The sequence below is a fragment of the Procambarus clarkii genome, chromosome 20 (genome assembly GCF_040958095.1).
Source record: "Procambarus clarkii isolate CNS0578487 chromosome 20, FALCON_Pclarkii_2.0, whole genome shotgun sequence".
In the NCBI taxonomy this organism is placed as follows: Eukaryota; Metazoa; Arthropoda; class Malacostraca; order Decapoda; family Cambaridae; genus Procambarus; species Procambarus clarkii.
In genome coordinates, this window is record NC_091169.1 from 41,694,899 (window position 1) to 41,714,898 (window position 20,000).

At 46.9% G+C, this 20,000-nt stretch overlaps 1 protein-coding gene across 3 annotated transcripts in view; it reads right to left on the reverse strand.

The window, feature by feature from the left end:
• Positions 1-16,424, reverse strand: part of LOC123755507 (uncharacterized) — a 470,690-nt gene extending 454,266 nt beyond the window's left edge. For all 3 annotated transcript variants that reach the window (XM_069327892.1, XM_069327891.1, XM_069327890.1), the window contains exon 1: positions 16,209-16,424. In XM_069327892.1, coding sequence (XP_069183993.1) covers positions 16,209-16,275 — 67 coding nt within the window. In that variant the 5' untranslated portion in view covers positions 16,276-16,424. The remainder of the gene's footprint in view (positions 1-16,208) is intronic.
• Positions 16,425-20,000: the final 3,576 nt, after the last annotated feature.

The following is a 20,000-nucleotide window of genomic DNA, read 5'->3' on the forward strand; positions in this document are numbered from 1 at the left end:
TCTGGGAGTACTAGACTGAGAGTCGTTACCGTCTGGGAGTACTAGACTGAGAGTCGTTACCGTCTAGGAGTACTAGACTGAGAGTCGTTACCGTCTGGGAGTACTAGACTGAGAGTCGTTACTGTCTGGGAGTACTAGAGTGAGAGTCGTTACCGTCTGGGAGTACTAGACTGAGAGTCGTTACTGTCTGGGAGTACTAGAGTGAGAGTCGTTACCGTCTGGGAGTACTAGACTGAGAGTCGTTACCGTCTGGGAGTACTAGACTGAGAGTCGTTACCGTCTGGGAGTACTAGACTGAGAGTCGTTACCGTCTGGGAGTACTAGACTGAGAGTCGTTACCGTCTAGGACTACTAGACTGAGAGTCGTTACAGTCTGGGAGTACTAGACTGAGAGTCGTTACTGTCTGGGAGTACAAGATTGTGAGTCCGTCTAGGACTCACGTCCGTTACCGTCTAGGAGTACTAGACTGAGAGTTATATATTTATAAACATTATGTATTTATAAACATTAAATACATTAGATCTTATAACTAAAAGATATTTTAAATTTAAGCGAAATTGAAAAAAAATTATATACATAGCGTAGCAAATATGAGAGAAAACGTGATAATGTGGGGAAGCTTACTTATTAATTACCTAATGGTACCATATCTTAAATCGGGATTGCAATTACAGAAGTGCATTAAGATATTAGTCTAATCTACGCGACACCTTTAACTTAATCGACGTCAATTAATTTTATCCTTTTTTTATTAAAGGATAATTAACTGCGATATAATTTTTAGGTAACCAAAAACATATTTTGTATTTTTTTGAGTTTTTACTTACGTTTTTGAACGCAAGTAATCTTCACGCTTTGTATTATCAATTTGCCAAAGTGCACCAAAAAATCCAAAAGCCAAACATTAATATATATATTAATTAAAAAAAAAGTTAATATTAGACCTAAGAATGCTTGGACAGATTAGGTAAGGTTCTTTACTTTTCAAACTTTCTTTTACGGTACCATTTGGCCTAACCAATAATACAAACCGTGAACTTCAGGTGGGACCAACAGTTCGTTTGATCAAATATTCGTTATAAGCGCTATTAAATATAAGTTATAAACCCAGATTCAAGCCTTGAGGCTTCCACAAACTAGCGTGACAAACCTGAACTAGAAGAGAGGCGAGCAACATTGAACATTAAAATCTGTTGTAAAAGATGAATGTGAGCAGGATATGCGAGCGACGATCACAGCCTGGCTGATCCGTCATATTAATCCACACAAAGTGACATCTGCACGAAATCCCACATCAGATGATTGGTTCGTTGGCGACTTTGCTGTGGTCTGCCGGTCCCACAGCTCTAAGGGGCCCTCTACGCCCTATCTAGGGGCCCCACAGCCAACCCCCCCCCAATCACCAGGGGGCCGCAACACCCCCTCCACAATCCCCCACAATCATGGGGCCACAATCTCTCCTCCACTTTATTATGAGACCAATTTTATACGCTATATTTTTGAGAAACAAGATTGTTATTTAAGTGTCAGTTTAAGGTGGACCTTGACCTATATTTTCGAGTATGTTGCACAGTCCGATGCATGCAAGCGTGATTACTGTAATCAAGTGTTTACCTAAATGCGTTCAAGCAATGTTGGAATCCTCAGAGCAATCAATCAAACTAGGATGAAAGATGCAGTCTTCATAAGGACTTGAGACCAACCTCACTCGGTCACCACAGAAGAAGCTGGTACACGAGGACAAGGAGCTGATACACGAGGACAGGGAGCTGGTACACGAGGACAAGGAGCTGGTACACGAGGACAAGGAGCTGGTACACGAGGACAATGAGCTGGTACACGAGGACAAGGAGCTGGTGCACGAGGACAAGGAGCTGGTACACGAGGACAAGGAGCTGGTACACGAGGACAAGGAACTGGTACACAAGGACAAGGAGCTGGTACACGAGGACAAGGAGCTGGTGCACGAGGACAAGGAGCTGGTGCACGAGGACAAGGAGCTGGTGCACGAGGACAAGGAGCTGGTACACGAGGACAAGGAGCTGGTACACGAGGACAAGGAGCTGGTACACGAGGACAAGGAGCTGGTACACGAGGACAAGGAGCTGGTACACGAGGACAAGGAGCTGGTACACGAGGACAAGGAGCTGGTATACGAGGACAAGGAGCTGGTACACGAGGACAAGAAGCTGGTACACGAGGACAAGGAGCTGGTACACGAGGACAAGGAACTGGTACACAAGGACAAGGAGCTGGTACACGAGGACAAGGAGGAGGTACACGAGGACAAGGAGCTGGTACACGAGGACAAGGAACTGGTACACAAGGACAAGGAGCTGATACACGAGGACAAGGAGCTGGTACACGAGGACAAGGAGGTGGTACACGAAGACAAGGAGCTGGTACACGAGGACAAGGAGCTGGTACACGAGGACAAGGAGCTGGTACACGAGGACAAGGAGGTGGTCGAGGGTGGGTTGATCACAGCTCACGTGAGGTTAATAAAAAAAGTAGACCTGACCAGGTAGGCCTGACCAGGTAGGCCTGACCAGGTAGGCCTGACCAGGTAGACCTGACAGGAGCAATGAGCCCCATGGAGAAATATACTCTGGCTGTAAACTTTAGAACGAAGCACAAACCTGATTACAGGTGTGACCAACTTACACCTGAGCCATACGATGCGACTCCCCCCCCCCCCAGTGCACCTCTTTGTTGCACATCCCCCCCCCCTCCCTCCTGCACCTCAACACTCTCCCAAATCTCACACCCTTTTCCTGAACATCCACCTCTCCCTTCTAGCACCTCTCCCTTCCCCCCTATTCTATATCACCCACTTCTAGCACCTCCCCCTCTCCCGTATTTACCCCTTCACCCCCCCCCTCCCCCCTACCCCCCCCCCTCCAGCACATCCCTCCTCTTGCACGCGTAATATTCTCTGCTCATCTCCTCCCCGCCTCACACCAAGTCAACAAACTGGAAGACATATTGGCCCTCTCCTGGCACTTGGCACCCACGTGACTCCCCCCCCCTCCACCAGCCAGTAGTCGACAGCACGTGGCGCCCAGCACTCACCCTAGCCAGCACGTGGCGCCCAGCACTCACCCTAGCCAGCACGTGGCGCCCAGCACTCACCCTAGCCAGCACGTGGCGCCCAGCACTCACCCTAGCCAGCACGTGGCGCCCAGCACTCACCCTAGCCAGCACGTGGCGCCCAGCACTCACCCTAGCCAGCACGTGGCGCCCAGCACTCACCCTAGCCAACACGTGGCGCCCAGCACTCACCCTAGCCAGCACGTGGCGCCCAGCACTCACCCTAGCCAGCACGTGGCGCCCAGCACTCACCCTAGCCAGCACGTGGCGCCCAGCACTCACCCTAGCCAGCACGTGGCGCCCAGCACGTGGCGTCAACATAAACACAATAGGGGATACAACGACGAAAAATCTCAACGATTTACAGTTTCATTTTATTGAACATTCAACAAAAGGTGAAAGTAGTCAAAGTATGAAGTATTAATACTTCTAAGACATCCCCGGAGGCTCCTTAGAGCTGGGCAGGGAATTATCAGGGCAAAGCACCTAGCCATTACGACTATACAGCAGTTGGAAGTGGTCAGGATAAGGATTTGGTATGGGACGGCGGGAAGGAATGGTGGCCAGCCATTCCATCGCTCTACCGTCCAGCCCAAGAAGGTACCATGCTAGAAGTCTACCACCCTGAGGAGTCATACAGAAAAACATATGAATCTCAAAGTATACAACCGTTTTGGCCAAGACACATTTTCAAGAAATAATTAAGACTTTTCAATTAAATAATTAATAATTGGTCCTGCAAGAAGTGCCGGACCAATCGGGTTGTTGTGGATGTAGGCCTGCGGGGTCGCTTTAAGCAACAGCCTGTTGGACCAAGTTATCACAAGTCTAGCCTGGCCCCAGGCCGGCCTCGGCCAGTAGAAGACCTCCCAGAACCCCCACTCCAGGTACACTCCAGGTGTACGCACGAATGAAGAAAAGCATTACCAAGAATACACGAGTGGTGTTCGGTTACCATATCCGAACAGGCGGAAGTCAATCTCCGTTATAGAAGGAAGCAAAATCCAGCATCATGCTCACACAAATGTTAATTTATGAGAGGCAGGAGACCTAAGCATCAACAAAAGATAATAAACACAGAACATTATCTTATTATAATAAACAAAGAACATAATTTTATTATAATAAACAAAGTTTATTAACTCCGGAAAACACTAAACGTGTCCCCCAATAATCTTGGATGTCCCAAACAGCCCGAAACACAACAGCAAAAAGTCCTGTTGTAAGTTAACATTAATAAATGGACAATGTTTAACAGCCCCCCCTCCCCCGCCCCCCCCCCCCCCCCCCCCGCCCCTTTAAATATCCGTGGCACATTGTTCTACGTCCTCGACTCAATCGGGGGACCCAGGTTCAATCCATAGGCAGAGACAGTTTGGCACGTATCTTTTGACCTAATGCCGCTGTTCACCTTAGCAGTTAAATAGGTACCCGGGAGTTAGGCAGCTGTTGTGGGTTGCATCCTGGGAAAATGTCCCTAATTGGCATAAGGTGAACCTGTCCCTGGCAAAGAGGATTAAATGACATCTTAAACAGGATCCCAACACCAGAAATTGCAAGAGAATCACCTAAAGCTTAGCAACTGTACACGCCTCTGATGCGGCCCATCTGCACTACGGTTATCTTGCGGTTATCTTGAGATGATTTCGGGGCTTTAGTGTCCCCGCGGCCCGGTCCTCGACCAGGCCTCCACCCCCACGAAGTAGCCCGTGACAGCTGACTAACACTCAGGTACCTATTTTACTGCTAGGTAACAGGGGCATAGGGTGAAAAAAAACTCTGCCCATTGTTTCTCGCCGGCGCCCGGGATCAAACCCGGGACCACAGGATCACAAGCCCAGTGTGCTGTCCGCTCGGCCGACCGGTTCCCAAGCACGCACACCTCAGCTTTAAAAACACACATCTGCTTTGAAGAAAGTTCAACACAGTGCTACAAAAATGATCCCAGAACGAAGTGAACTCTCGTACCATGAAGGGGTTGAGGGCCAATACTCTAAGAACACGTGGCGTTAGATTACATTAGTGAGTGAGTGAGTTAGATTTAGTGAGTTAGATTTAGTGAGTGAGTGAGTTAGATTTAGTGAGTGAGTTAGATTTAGTGAGTGAGTGAGTTAGATTTAGTGAGTGAGTTAGATTTAGTGAGTGCTAGTCTCACTAAACATGAGAAGACTGATGTCATTGAGACCTTTAAAATACTGAATAAGATGGAAGATATCAATCCAGCCACTTCTTTACAAGGTCAGACATAACACATACAAGGGATAACACCTTCAAGATCACCAACACTCAAAGATAAAGCAAGATATCATTTTTACTCATTCATTCACTCATTTTCACTCATTCATTCACTCATTCATTCACCCATTCATTCATTCACTCATTCATTCACTCATTCATTCACTCACTCACTCATAAACCCACACCATTGTCTACTGTAGGTAGGCCTACCCACTGAAGCCGAATAGGGGATGGGGGCTAAAGGCAATTATGAGGAGAAAGTGGTAAGCCGGTATAACCATACAAGGATATGAGGAACGGTAAGGGAATCGAACCCCGACCCTGGACGAATCAAAGCCGTCGCTCTACTGACTTGATAGGCGCTTGACAGCTGGGTGGACTGCGCTTCAGATTCGTAGTCCTGAGGTTCCGGGTTCGATCCCCGGTGGAGGCGGAGACAAATGGGCAAAATGTTTCTTTCACTCTGATGCCCCTGATACCTAGCAGTAAATAGGTACCTAGGAGTTAGACAGCTGGTACGGGCTGCTTCCTGGGGGTGGAGGCCTGGTCGAGGACCGGGCCGCGGGGACACTAAGCCCCGAAATCATCTCAAGATAACGTGCCTAAATGGTGGGCAGCGAAGCCGTACATCCCAAGACATTACATCAGTTTCGACTACGGGCTCACCATAGCCCGTGCTACTTAGACTTTTTTGTTCCAGGTAGCGAATCTTTAACAACAATAACAAACTTCAGTTTTAAAAATAAACAGACCTTTAACAAGCTCGTTGAACTTGTTCCTGTTAAACGGTCACCTTCTTGTCCCCGTTGCGGACCACTAAAAATATAAGGGCGCTCAGGTAAATTCAGGTAAACTGTAAATCAGACCCATATGCAGATGTTTACAATAGTGGTATTTATGTTGAGTGATGTCAGTGTAGAGGACCACGAGTGATGTCAGTGTAGAGGAACACGAGTGATGTCAGTGTAGAGGGACACGAGTGATGTCAGTGTAGAGGGCCACGAGTGATGTCAGTGTAGAGGGACACGAGTGATATCAGTGTAGAGGGACACGAGTGATGTCAGTGTAGAGGGACACGAGTGATGTCAGTGTAGAGGGACACGAGTGATGTCAGTGTAGAGGGACACGAGTGATGTCAGTGTAGAGGGACACGAGTGATGTCAGTGTAGAGGGACACGAGGTGTGTCACTACTGCCCGCTCTGGTGTAATTAACATGATTATCGCCATTACCTGAGCACACCTGAGCACACCTGAGCACAATTTGGCCGCGTCTGTCGGCTGACAGTGACTAAGCCCAGCCAGCCCCTTGGCTTCTTGCGTAGCTACCGTGGTGACATGCAAGGTTTAGGTGCGGCCCGTGCCTCGGTGTGTGTGTGTACTCACCTAGTTACCTAGTTGTGCTTGCGGGGGTTGAGCTCTGGCTCTTTGGTCCCGCCTCCCAACTGTAAATCAACAGGTGTACAGGTTCCTGAGCCTATTGGGTTCTATCATATCTACACTTGAAACTGTGTATGGAGTCAGCCTCCACCACATCACTTCCTAATGCATTCCATTTGTCAACCACTCTGGCACTAAAAAAGTTCTTTCTAATATCTCTGTGGCTCATTTGGGCACTCAGTTTCCACCTGTGTCCCCTAGTGCGTGTGCCCCTTGTGTTAAACAGCCTGTCTTTATCAACCCTGTCGATTCCCTTGAGGATCTTGAATGTGGTGATCATGTCCCCCCTAACTCTTCTGTCTTCCAACGAAGTGAGGTTTAATTCCCGTAGTCTCTCCTCGTAGCTCATACCTCTCAGCTCGGGTACTAGTCTGGTGGCAAACCTTTGAACCTTTTCCATTTTAGTCTCATGCTTGACTAGATATGGACTCCATACTGGTGCCGCATACTCCAGGATTGGTCTGACATATGTGGCATATAATGTTCTGAAAGATTCCTTACACAAGTTTCTAAAGGCCGTTCTTATGTTAGCCAACCTGGCATATGCTGCTGCTGTTATCCTCTTGATATGAGCTTCAGGGGACAGGTCTGGCGTGATATCAACCCCCAGGTCTTTCTCTCTCTCGGACTCTTGAAGTATTTCATCTCCCAAGTGATACCTTGTATCTGGTCTCCTGCTTCCTACCCCTATCTTCATTACATTACATTTGCTTGGATTAAACTCTAACAGCCATTTGTTCGACGATTCCTGCAGCTTGTCCAGGTCTTCTTGAAGCCTCAAGCTGTCCTCCTCTGTCTTAATCCGTCTCATAATTTTGGCGTCGTCAGCAAACATTGAGAGGAATGAGTCTATACCCTCTGGGAGATCATTTACGTATATCAGCAACAGGATAGGTCCAAGTACAGAGCCCTGTGGGACTCCACTGGTAACTTCGCGCTAGTCTGAGGTCTCACCCCTTACTGTAACTCTCTGCTTCCTATTGTTTAGGTACTCCCTTATTCACTGGAGCGCCCTACCAGTTACTCCTGCCTGTTTCTCCAGCTTATGCATCAACCTTTTATGGGGTACTGTGTCAAAGGCTTTCCGACAGTCCAAAAAAAATGCAGTCCGCCCACTCTTCTCTTTCTTGTTTAATCTTTGTCACCTGATCGTAGAATTCTATCAATCCTGTAAGGCAAGATTTACCCTCCCTGAACCCATGTTGATGGGTTGTCACGAAGTCTCTTCTCTCCAGATGTGTTACTAGGTGTGTGTGTACTCACCTATTTGTACTCACCTATTTGTGCTTGCGGGGGTTGAGCTTTGGCTCTTTGGTCCCGCCTCTCAACTGTCAATCAACTGGTGTACAGATTCCTGAGCCTACTGGGCTCTATCATATCTACATTTAAAACTGTGTATGGAGTCAGCCTCCACCACATCACTGCCTAATGCATTCCATCCGTTAACTACTCTGACACTGAAAAAGTTCCTTCTAACGTCTCTGTGGCTCATGTGAGTACTCAGTTTCCACCTGTGTCCCCTTGTTCGCGTCCCACCAGTGTTGAATAGTTTATCCTTGTTTACCCGGTCGATTCCTCTGAGGATTTTGTAGGTTGTGATCATGTCTCCCCTTACTCTTCTGTCTTCCAGTGTCGTAAGGTGCATTTCCCGCAGCCTTTCCTCGTAACTCATGCCTCTTAGTTCTGGGACTAGTCTAGTGGCATACCTTTGGACTTTTTCCAGCTTCGTCTTGTGCTTGACAAGGTACGGGCTCCATGCTGGGGCCGCATACTCCAGGATTGGTCTTACATATGTGGTGTACAAGATTCTGAATGATTCCTTACACAGGTTCCTGAACGCTGTTCTGATGTTAGCCAGCCTCGCATATGCCGCAGACGTTATTCTTTTTATGTGGGCTTCAGGAGACAGGTTTGGTGTGATATCAACTCCTAGATCTTTCTCTCTGTTCGTTTCATTAAGTACTTCATCTCCTATTCTGTATCCTGTGTTTGGCCTCCTATTTCCACCACCTAGTTTCATTACTTTGCATTTACTCAGGTTGAACTTCAACAGCCATTTGTTGGACCATTCACTCAGTCTGTCTAGGTCATCTTGTAGCCTCCTACTATCGTCCTCAGTTTCAATCCTCCTCATAATTTTTGCATCATCGGCAAACATTGAGAGAAACGATTCTATACCCTCTGGAAGATCATTTACATATATCAGAAACAGTATAGGTCCAAGGACTGACCCCTGCGGTACTCCACTCGTAACGTCTCGCCAATCTGAGACCTCACCCCTCACACTGACTCGTTGTCTCCTGTTACTTAGGTATTCCTGTATCCAACGGAGTACCTTCCCTTTCACTCCAGCCTGTGTGTGTGTGTGTGTGTGTGTGTGTGTGTGTGTGTGTGTGTGTGTGTGTGTATTCACCTAATAACCTAATTGTGCTTGCGTGGGTTGAGGTCTGGCTCTTTGGTCCCGCCTCTCAACCGTCAATCAACTGGTGTACAGGTTCCTGAGCCTATTGGGCTCTATCATATCTACATTTGAAACTGTGTATGGAGTCAGCCTCCACCACATCACTGCCTAATGCATTCCATTTGTCAACTACTCTGACACTAAAAAAAATTCTTTCTAATATCTCTGTGACTCATTTGGGCACTCAATTTCCACTGTGTTCCCTAGTGCGTGTGCCCGTTGTGTTAAATAGCCCGTCTTTATCTACCCTGTCAATTCCTCTGAGAATCTTGAATGTGGTGATCATGTCCCCCCTACCTCTTGTCTTCCAGCGACGTGAGGTTTAATTCCCGTAGTTTCTCCTCGTAGCTCATACCTCTCAGCTCGGGTACTAGTCTGGTGGCAAACCTTTGAACCTTTTCCAGTTCAGTCTTATGCTTGACTAGATATGGACTCCATGCTGGAGCCGCATACTCCAGGACTGGTCTGACATATGTGGTATATAATGTTCTGAAAGATTCCTTATACAAGTTTCTAAAGGCAGTTCTTATGTTAGCTAACCTGGCATATGCCGCTGATGTTATCCTCTTGATATCAGCTTCAGGGGACACACACACCAGATGTGTGTGTGTGTACTCACCTAGTTGTACTCACCTAGTTGTGTTTGCGGGGGTTGAACTTTGGCTCTTTGGTCCCGCCTCTCAACCGTCAATCAACAGGTGTACAGATTCCTGAGCCTATTGGGCTCTATCATATCTACATTTAAAACTGTATATGGAGTCAGCCTCCACCACAACACTTCCTAATGCATTCCATTTGTCAACCACTCTGACACTAAAAAAGTTATTTCTAATATCTCTGTGGCTCATTTGGGTGCTCAGTATACACCTGTGTCCCTTAGTGCGTGCGCCCCTTGTGTTAAATAGCCTGTCTTTATCTACCCTATCAATTCCCTTCAGAATTTTGAATGTGGTGATCATGTTCCCCCCTAACTCTTCTGTCTTCCAGCGAAGTGAGGTTTAATTCCCGTAGTCTCTCGTAGCTCATACCTCTCAGCTCGGGTACTAGTCTGGTGGCAAACCTTTGAACCTTTTCCAGTTTAGTCTTATCCTTGACTAGATATGGACTCCATGCTGGGGCTGCATACTCCAGGATTGGCCTGACATATGTGGTATACAAAGTTCTGAATGATTCTTTACACAAGTTTCTGAATGCCGTTCGTATGTTGGCCAGCCTGGCATATGCCGCTGATGTTATCCTCTTGATACGGGCTGCAGGAGACAGGTCTGGCGTGATATCAACTCCCAAGTCTTTTTCTTTCTCTGACTCCTGAAGAATTTTCCTCTCCCAGATGATACCTTGTATCTGACCTCCTGCTCCCTACACCTATCTTCATTACATTACATTTGGTTGGGTTAAACTCTAACAACCATTTGTTCGACCATTCCTTCAGTTTGTCTAGGTCTTCTTGAAGCCTCAAACAGTCCTCTTCTGCCTTAATCCTTCTCATAATTTTGGCATCGTCCGCAAACATTGAGAGAAATGAATCAATACCCTACGGGAGATCATTTACATATATTAGAAACAAGATAGGACCGAGTACAAAGCCCTGTGGGACTCCACTGGTGACTTCACGCCAATCGGAGGTCTTACCCCTCACCGTAACTCTCTGCTTCCTATTGCTTAGGAAGTGGGATCCTTTATCTACTGGAGCACCTTACCAGCTACACCTGCCTGTCTCTCCAGCTTATGTACCAGCCTCTTATGCGGTACTGTGTCAAAGGCTTTCCGACAATCCAAGTAAATACAGTCCGCCCAGCCCTTTCTTTCTTGCTTAATCTTTGTCACCTGGTCGTAGAATTCTATTAAGTCAGTCAGGCAAGATTTACCCTCCCTGAACCCATGTTGGCGATTTGTCACGAAGTCTCTTCTCTCCAGATGTGTTACTAGGTTTTTTCTCACGATCTTCTCCATCACCTTGCATGGTATACAAGTCAAGGACACTGGCCTGTAGTTCAGTGCCTCTTGCCTGTCGCCCTTTTTGTATATTGGGACCACATTCGCCGTGTTCCATATTTCTGGTAGGTCTCCCGTCTCCAGTGACCTACTATACACTATGGAGAGTGGCAAGCAAAGTGCCTCTGCACACTCTTTCAGTACCCATGGCGAGATCCCGTTTGGACCAACAGCCTTTCTAAAATCCAGGTCCAGCAGGTGTCTCTTGACCTCCTCTCTCGTAATTTCGAACTCTTCCAAGGCCGCCTGGTTTACTTCCCTTTCTCCTAGCACAGTGACCTCACCTTGTTCTGTTGTGAAGACCTCTTGGAACCTCTTGTTGAGTTCTTCACACACCTCTTTGTCATTCTCTGTATACCTGTCCTCGCTTGTTCTAAGTTTCACTTCCTGTTCTTTCACTGCTGTTTTCCTTCTGATGTGACTGTGGAGTAGCTTTGGTTCGGTCTTGGCTTTGTTTGCTATATCATTTTATATATCAAAGGTACCCATTTCTGGCCCTCTAGTATCTCTCTACTCTCTGGTGTCCTGTTATTTTTTGTTTCTCCGTGATCTTGTGCATAGCTGCCTTGCTTCCTCAGATGCCTGACTGAACCACAGATTCCCCCTTTTGCTTTTCGTTTTTTCTTTCTGGGCCGCCGGGATAAGCCTATTTTTTGCCTCCTGACACTTCTGGGTGATGTAGTCCATCATGCCTTGTACACACTTTCCTCCGAGCTCTGTGGTAAACCTATTATAAATTTTCTTATCTGATGATAGTTTTCCTTCGGTATACCATGCTTTACGGTCCTTTTCTTGGGTAGATTTTCCTATTTCCACCAGATACTCAATTGTTAGTACACTGGAGTCACTCATTCCTATGGGGGGGAGGAGGGATTTCAATTCCCTAATGTCTGACTCGTTCAGGGGAAATGTCAGATTAAGTCTGACTGGTTCATCATTTCCCCTCATTCTTGTGGGCGCCACAAATGTGGCAGGCAAGCAGGAGGGTAGGGGAGGGGAGGATAGGTGGAGGGTAGGGGTGTGGGATGAAAGGCAGCGCCAGGCATCCAGCAGGATGCTGCTGTCTACCCTGGGGAAAATGTCCTCCGTCCTGTCTACCAAACCAGTCTCTGTACCTCCCCCCCCACACACACACCCTCATCCCTATTCCCCTCAAACGCACCCTAATCCCCCCCCTCCTCTCCCCCCACAAACACATCTCAGTCCCTGCCCTCACCAACGAACCCTTGGGAAGTGGAGACTCGACGTTGGTGAAGACAAGGAGCCAGTGTTAAGACGTAAACATCTGGCACTCTCTTCCCGAGAAACCTTCTGGAACCATGCGGGGCTCTATCCCGCCAATCATCCACGAGGTGGGTCTATCCCGCCAATCATCCACGAGGTGGGAATATCCCGCCAATCATCCACGAGGTGGGTCTATCCCGCCAATCATCCACGAGGTGGGTCTATCCCGTCAATCATCCACGAGGTGGGTCTATCCCGTCAATCATCCACGTGGCTGGATCAGATCGGACGAGTCACAGCCACTCAGACACACAGGCCTGATGGGTGAGCGCCAGGCAGGGCACCGATGCCAACGGCACTCAGGTAATACAAGCTGGCACCCTCCAGACATCCTCTTTCCCTTGGAAGACAAGCAAGACAGCCAAGTGCCACCTCACCAGGGCAATGGAAAGGGGCGGTGTGGGAGGGGAAGGGAGAGTGTATGAGAGGGGGAGGGAGTGTGTGTGGGAGAGGGAGGGAGAGTGTGTGTGGGAGGGGAAGGGAGAGTGTGTGGGAGGGGAAGGGAGAGTGTGTGTGAGAGAGGAAGGGAGAGTGTGTGTGGGAGGGGAAGGGAGAGTGTGTGTGGGAGGGGAAGGGAGAGTGTGTGTGGGAGGGGAAGGGAGAGTGTGTGTGGGAGGGGAAGAGAGAGTGTGTGGGAGGGGAAGGGAGAGTGTGTGAGAGAGGGAGAGTGTGTGGGAGGGGAAGGGAGAGTGTGTGGGAGGGGAAGGGAGAGTGTGTGTGAGAGAGGAAAGGAGAGTGTGTGTGGGAGGGGAAGGGAGAGTGTGTGTGAGAGAGGAAGGGAGAGTGTGTGGGAGGGGAAGGGAGAGTGTGTGAGAGAGGAAGGGCGAGTGTGTGGGAGGGGAAGAGGGAGTGTGTGTGGGAGGGGAAGAGAGAGTGTGTGGGAGGGGAAGGGAGTGTGTGTGGGAGGGGAAGGGAGAGTGTGTGGGAGGGGAAGGGAGTGTGTGTGGGAGGGGAAGAGAGAGTGTGTGGGAGGGGAAGGGAGTGTGTGTGGGAGGGGAAGAGAGAGTGTGTGGGAGGGGAAGGGAGTGTGTGTGGGAGGGGAAGGGAGTGTGTGTGTGAGAGAGGAAGGGAGAGTGTGTGGGAGGGGTTCCCATGGTCCTCGTAGCAAGCACGCAAGACAATACGCAACAATACATTTTCCCATAATACAATATACCCACATCTCATCCTCTACGCATTAACGCACACCTTCCACGCTGAATGCGTTATAAGTGTTGCAGAAACTGCAGAAGACATTGCTAACTTAAACCCAATATTCTGCAACATAAACCAATGCTTCCACTATAAACGAACTTTAAATTAACAGAATTACTATTTATTTTTTCAGAAAACGAAGTCAATAACGAAATCGAGAAATAGGTATCCCAAAATGAACATAATACTGACAAGTTATGCCATTATCATAATTTTCTCAGCCACATAATATATTGTAATTATATGTAAACTCTTATTGTTAAATGCACAAACATATCTGAATAAAGAACATCTTTAGTATCTTGAGGTTATCTTGAGGTTATCTTGAGGTTATCTTGAGATGATTTCGGGGCTTTTTAGTGTCCCCGCGGACCGGTTCTCGACCAGGCCTCCACCCCCAGGAAGCAGCCCGTGACAGCTGACTAACACCCAGGTACCTATTTTACTGCTAGGTAACAGGGGCATAGGGTGAAAGAAACTCTGCCCATTGTTTCTCGCCGGCGCCTGGGATCGAACCCAGGACCACAGTATGAAATATCTGGTTCACGAACAATGTACAATGACAATATTCACTATACAGTGTATGCAGTATAAGAAGTATAAGGAAATAAGATAAAAGCAAGTGCATTAGAGGTAATAAGACATATGGCTTCATGTTTCTCTGTCTCAGCAGCAGATATCCTAAAGGCTTAGACAGATCTTACAACCAACCACTGACATTTCCGAAGAAGCGACCCACTTCAGTCTACTAACTCCAGGAACTTAGGTCTAATTACCGCTAGGTGAGTAGAGGCATCAGGTATATGGAAATCTAAGCACACGTCTTGTTCTGCCTGGGAATCGAATCCAGGAGCAATCGCTTGCAATCCGACTACGTTCACCACTGTGTCATGTGTTCACTCTCCATCAAGAGTCATCACATGATATGGTATAAAAGGTCCAGCAAATGAGGATCTTAATGCCCCAACATCAGGGGTATAAGGAGGCAGGCATTCAACATCAGGGGTATAAGGAAGCATGCATTCAACATCAGGGGTATAAGGAAGCATGCATTCAACATCAGGGGTATAAGGAAGCATGCATTCAACATCAGGGGTATAAGGAAGCATGCATTCAACATCAGGGGTATAAGGAAGCATGCATTCAACATCAGGGGTATAAGGAAGCATGCATTCAACATCAGGGGTATAAGGAAGCATGCATTCAACATCTGGGGTATAAGGAAGCAGACATTCAACATCTAGGGAATAGCGTGGTCCCCACATCAACGTGCGAGGAACCTCAACATAAGGAACATCAACGTGAGAGGGACCTCAACATAAGGAACATCAACGTGAGAGGGACCTCAACATAAGGAACATCAACGTGAGAGGAACCTCAACATAAGGAACATCAACGTGAGAGGGACCTCAACATAAGGAACATCAACGTGAGAGGAACCTCAACATAAGGAACATCAACGTGAGAGGAACCTCAACATAAGGAACATCAACGTGAGAGGGACCTCAACATAGGGAACATCAACGTGAGAGGGACCTCAACATAAGGAACATCAACGTGAGAGGGACCTCAACATAAGGAACATCAACGTGAGAGGAACCTCAACATAAGGAACATCAACGTGAGAGGGACCTCAACATAAGGAACATCAACGTGAGAGGAACCTCAACATAAGGAACATCAACGTGAGAGGGACCTCAACATAAGGAACATCAACGTGAGAGGAACCTCAACATAAGGAACATCAACGTGAGAGGAACCTCAACATAAGGAACATCAACGTGAGAGGGACCTCAACATAGGGAACATCAACGTGAGCGGGACCTCAACATAAGGAACATCAACGTGAGAGGGACCTCAACATAAGGAACATCAACGTGAGAGGAACCTCAATATATGGAACATCAACGTGAGAGGGACCTCAACATAGGGAACATCAACGTGAGTGGGACCTCAACATAAGGAACATTAACGTGAGAGGGACCTCAACATAGGGAACATCAACGTGAGAGGGACCTCAACATAAGGAACATCAACGTGATAATCACCAGGATATTGATGCTTCGATAACATGCTGACCAACATCATAAGATCATCATATGATGATGATTACCGGAAGTGCTTCGTATCGGGGTCAGTTATGACCGCAAAATTGGTGTACTATTTCCTCACATACACAAAAGCACACACGAACGCACACACATTTACACACACACACACACATGCGCGCGCATTTGGAAAGAAAAGACCCAAACATATACACACACAACACACGCACAAACGCAAACAAGCATACACGCGGACATAAATTTATGTATATACAAACACACAAACACTACCAAATACAACAACGACGTATTTTCAACTTTTTAAATGTAATTGTTAAAGCCTTGTTAAGAAAGCAATTTAGGAGCACAACTCCCCTAAACAGCTAATTTATTTACTCACGTCAATCTTAACGAGAAGGCTAAGCAATATGTCAACAACTTCTTAATTCATCTCCTCACCTTGTACAGTAGCCATAAAACCCATTAACAGCATCCCAAGGTATCCACAAGAGGGTCCTCCCTTCATCTTGTAGTGTCAAATAAAATCACTCACATGAAACGAATGGAAACACGAAATTATTACGGGGTTATCCACGCACTGTCGCACAGATAAACTGACCACCGACACAGACCCGTCCCAGACGAAGTGGCAATCCACACTGACCTGGAGAGCTCTCGTGGCCCCGGGTTCCACCGGTGTTGTGACTCGCAGCGCCAACTAGCGCCGCACGGGAGAACTACCACACCACAACACTAACACCACCTCTTCCTCCGCCTCCTCCATCATTCCCCATTGATACCCCACTATCGGCACATGTGGTTAGGTTGGCTGCCCTGCATTTCTTGACCGTGTATTTAAATTACGCCTCATTGATAACGACAGTTAACTATAAATGCCGGAGATAGGCGTTCCTTCACTGCGGGTCAAGGTTACAGCCGAGCATTGTATCAGATTATTCATCAATGACTATTTTCTGTATGGTTGCTGTGTATCGTAGTAATTATTAATGTTACCGAAATATTATTTTTGCTGGCCGACAGCCCCGTGTAGGGTAAAAAGTGCGTCTTTACCATAAGTAATGTTTGTGTTAACATTATTGGTGTACTTATGCACGAGGTGTTTTATTTAAGGAAATATACAGAGCATGAGCTGTAGTAACAAGTGGATGAAGCAACACAAGAGATTGGAGCAAGACAAAAGCATGCAGCATCACAAGAGAATGAAACAACACAAGAGAATGAAGTAACACTAGAGAATGAAGCAACGCAAAAGAATGCAGCAGCAATAGTGCAACCCGTCCTCGACTCAAGTCCATTACATCCAGCGGTCGACCCCACAGACGCATTCATAAATTTTTACATGCTGTTCATTGAAAACAGGAATTTTCTCAAATATAAATTAATATTATAATATATTAGCATATTGTGCATATATTGGCATAGGTGAAGTTAGGTATTTAGGTTCTGTTGGCGATTATTTGTATTTGTAGTACGTGGGTGAAGCATTTACAGCGTTGTAGTTCGAATGAAATTCGTCAGTGAAAACACAGAGCACCGCTCCTGTGTCAGGTAAGTCCACTACGGGCTCAACATACCTCGTGCTACTTGCCCCGCTCCTGTGCCAGGTAAGTTTCGGGCTCACCATAGCCCGTGCTACTTGCAACTTGTTCCGAGTAGCTGAATCTATAACAACAACAACATCGTCAGTAAAGCACTTGTTCCGGAAGTGTTCGAACGAAATCAGTTGTGAGTCGTGTGTAAACCATTTTTCATTCATAAACAGCTGGGGTTTGGCGGGTGCGGGGAATCACTTTCGGGTCATTGTTTGGCGGACGGGCTGGAAAATGAATGAAGCAACACAAGATAATAAAGCAACACTACAGGATGAAGTCACGTCAAAGACTGAAGCAACATAAAGAATGAAACAACACAAGAGAATGAAGCAATAAAACAGAATGAACCAATTAAACAGAGTGAAGAAATACAACAAAATGAAGCAACCCAAGATAGTGAAGAAACACGAATAAAACAGCCCAAGAGAATTAAGGAGCACAAGGGAATGATGCAAATTAAAGGAAAGAAGAAATACAAAAGAACGAAGAAACAAGAGACTGAAGCAACACAAATTAATGAAGCAACACAGTTGAATGAAGCAACAAAAGTGAATGAGGCAACATAAGATAACGAAGAAAAACAATAGAATGAAGCAACACGAGGGACTGAAGCAACAAACGAATGGAGCAACCAGCCCGTCCTCCAAACAAGGACCCAAAAGCGATTCCATGCCAACCCGTTCTCGCATACAAAGATCCAAGCTCGTTAATCCAGCCGCCAAACCCCATGTTTATGAATGAAAAGCGGTTTACACACGACTCACAACTGATGACGTCTGAACACTTCCGGCAACCCGTCCTCGACTCAAGTCCATTACATTCAGCGGTCAACCCCACAGACGCATTCATAAATTTTAACATGCTGTTCATTCAAAACGGGAATTTTCGCAAGTATAAATTAATATTATAATATATTAGTATATTGTGTATATATAGGCATAAGATAGGTTAGGTTAGGTGTTTAGGTTCTGTTGGCGATTATTTGTATTTGTAGTACGAGGGTGAAGCATTTATAGCGTTGCGATTCGAACAAAATTCGTCAGTGAAGCACTTGTTCCGGATATGTTCGAACGTCAGCAGTTGTGAGTCGCGTGTAAACTGCTTTTCATTCATAAACAGGGGGTTTGGCAGGTGCATGGAATCACTTTTGGATCTTTGTTTGGAGGACGGGCTGCTTCCGGAACAAGGGCTTCGCTCACGTCCTCTGTTCGAACCCCAATTCTATAAATGCTTCACCCACGAACTTATAAATAAAAATAATTACCAACAGAACCTAAACACCTAACCTAACCTACGCCAAACTATACATACAAGAATATATTTTAAATGTATAAGAATATTAATTTATATATGAGAACAAACCAATTTTTAATACACAGTATGTTAACATTGATGACTGCGTCTGGGGGAGGACGGCCGCTGCTTTAACCAGCCTAGTGTGAGAACGGGTTGTCCATGCACCTACCATACCCCCTGTTTATGAATGAAAAACAGTTTACACACGACTCGCAACCAATTTCGTTCGAACACTTCCGGAACAAGTGCTTAACTGACGAATTTTGTTCGAACCACAACGCTGTAAATGCTTCACCCACGTACTACAAATACAAATAATCGCCAACAGAACCTAAACACCTAACCTAACCTAACCTATGCCTATATATGCACAATATGCTAATATATTATAATATTAATTTATAATTGAGAAAATTCACGTTTTGAATGAACAGCATGTAAAAATTTATGAATGCGTGTGTGGGGTCGACCGCTGGATGGAATGGACTCAAATCGAGGACGGGTTGGATAGAGAAGCAACTTCAGAGAATGAACCAACACAAGAAAATTAAAATTAATGCTGCAATAAAAGAGAATGAAGAAACACGAGAGAATGAATTAACACAGACAACTAAATCAACACAATAACAAGAATGAAGGAACACAACAGAATGATGCAACACAAGACCAATATTTCCCAACAATGAAATACTCTCCAGGAAGGAGAGTTATCTCTGGACACCCGAGCTTCAAGGTGGTGGTGGTGGTGGTGGTGGTGGTGGTGGTGGTGGTGATGGTGGTGGTGGTGGTGGTGGTGGTGGTGGTGGTGGTGGTGGTGGTGATGGTGGTGGTGGTGGTGGTGGTGGTGGTGGTGGTGATGGTGGTGGTGGTGGTGGTGGTGATGGTGGTGGTGATGGTGGTGGTGATGGTGGTGGTGGTGGTGGTGGTGATGGTGGTGGTGGTGGTGGTGGTGGTGGTGGTGGTGGTGGTGGTGATGGTGGTGGTGGTGGTGGTGGTGATGGTGGTGGTGATGGTGGTGGTGATGGTGGTGGTGGTGGTGATGGTGGTGGTGGTGGTGGTGGTGGTGGTGGTGATGGTGGTGGTGGTGGTGGTGGTGATGGTGGTGGTGATGGTGGTGGTGGTGGTGGTGGTGGTGGTGGTGGTGGTGGTGGTGATGGTGGTGGTGGTGGTGGTGGTGGTGGTGGTGATGGTGATGGTGGTGGTGGTGGTGGTGGTGATGGAGATGATGGTGGTGGTGGTGATGGTGATGGTGGTGGTGGTGGTGGTGATGGTGGTGGTGGTGGTGGTGGTGATGGTGATGGTGGTGGTGGTGATGGTGATGGTGGTGGTGGTGGTGGTGGTG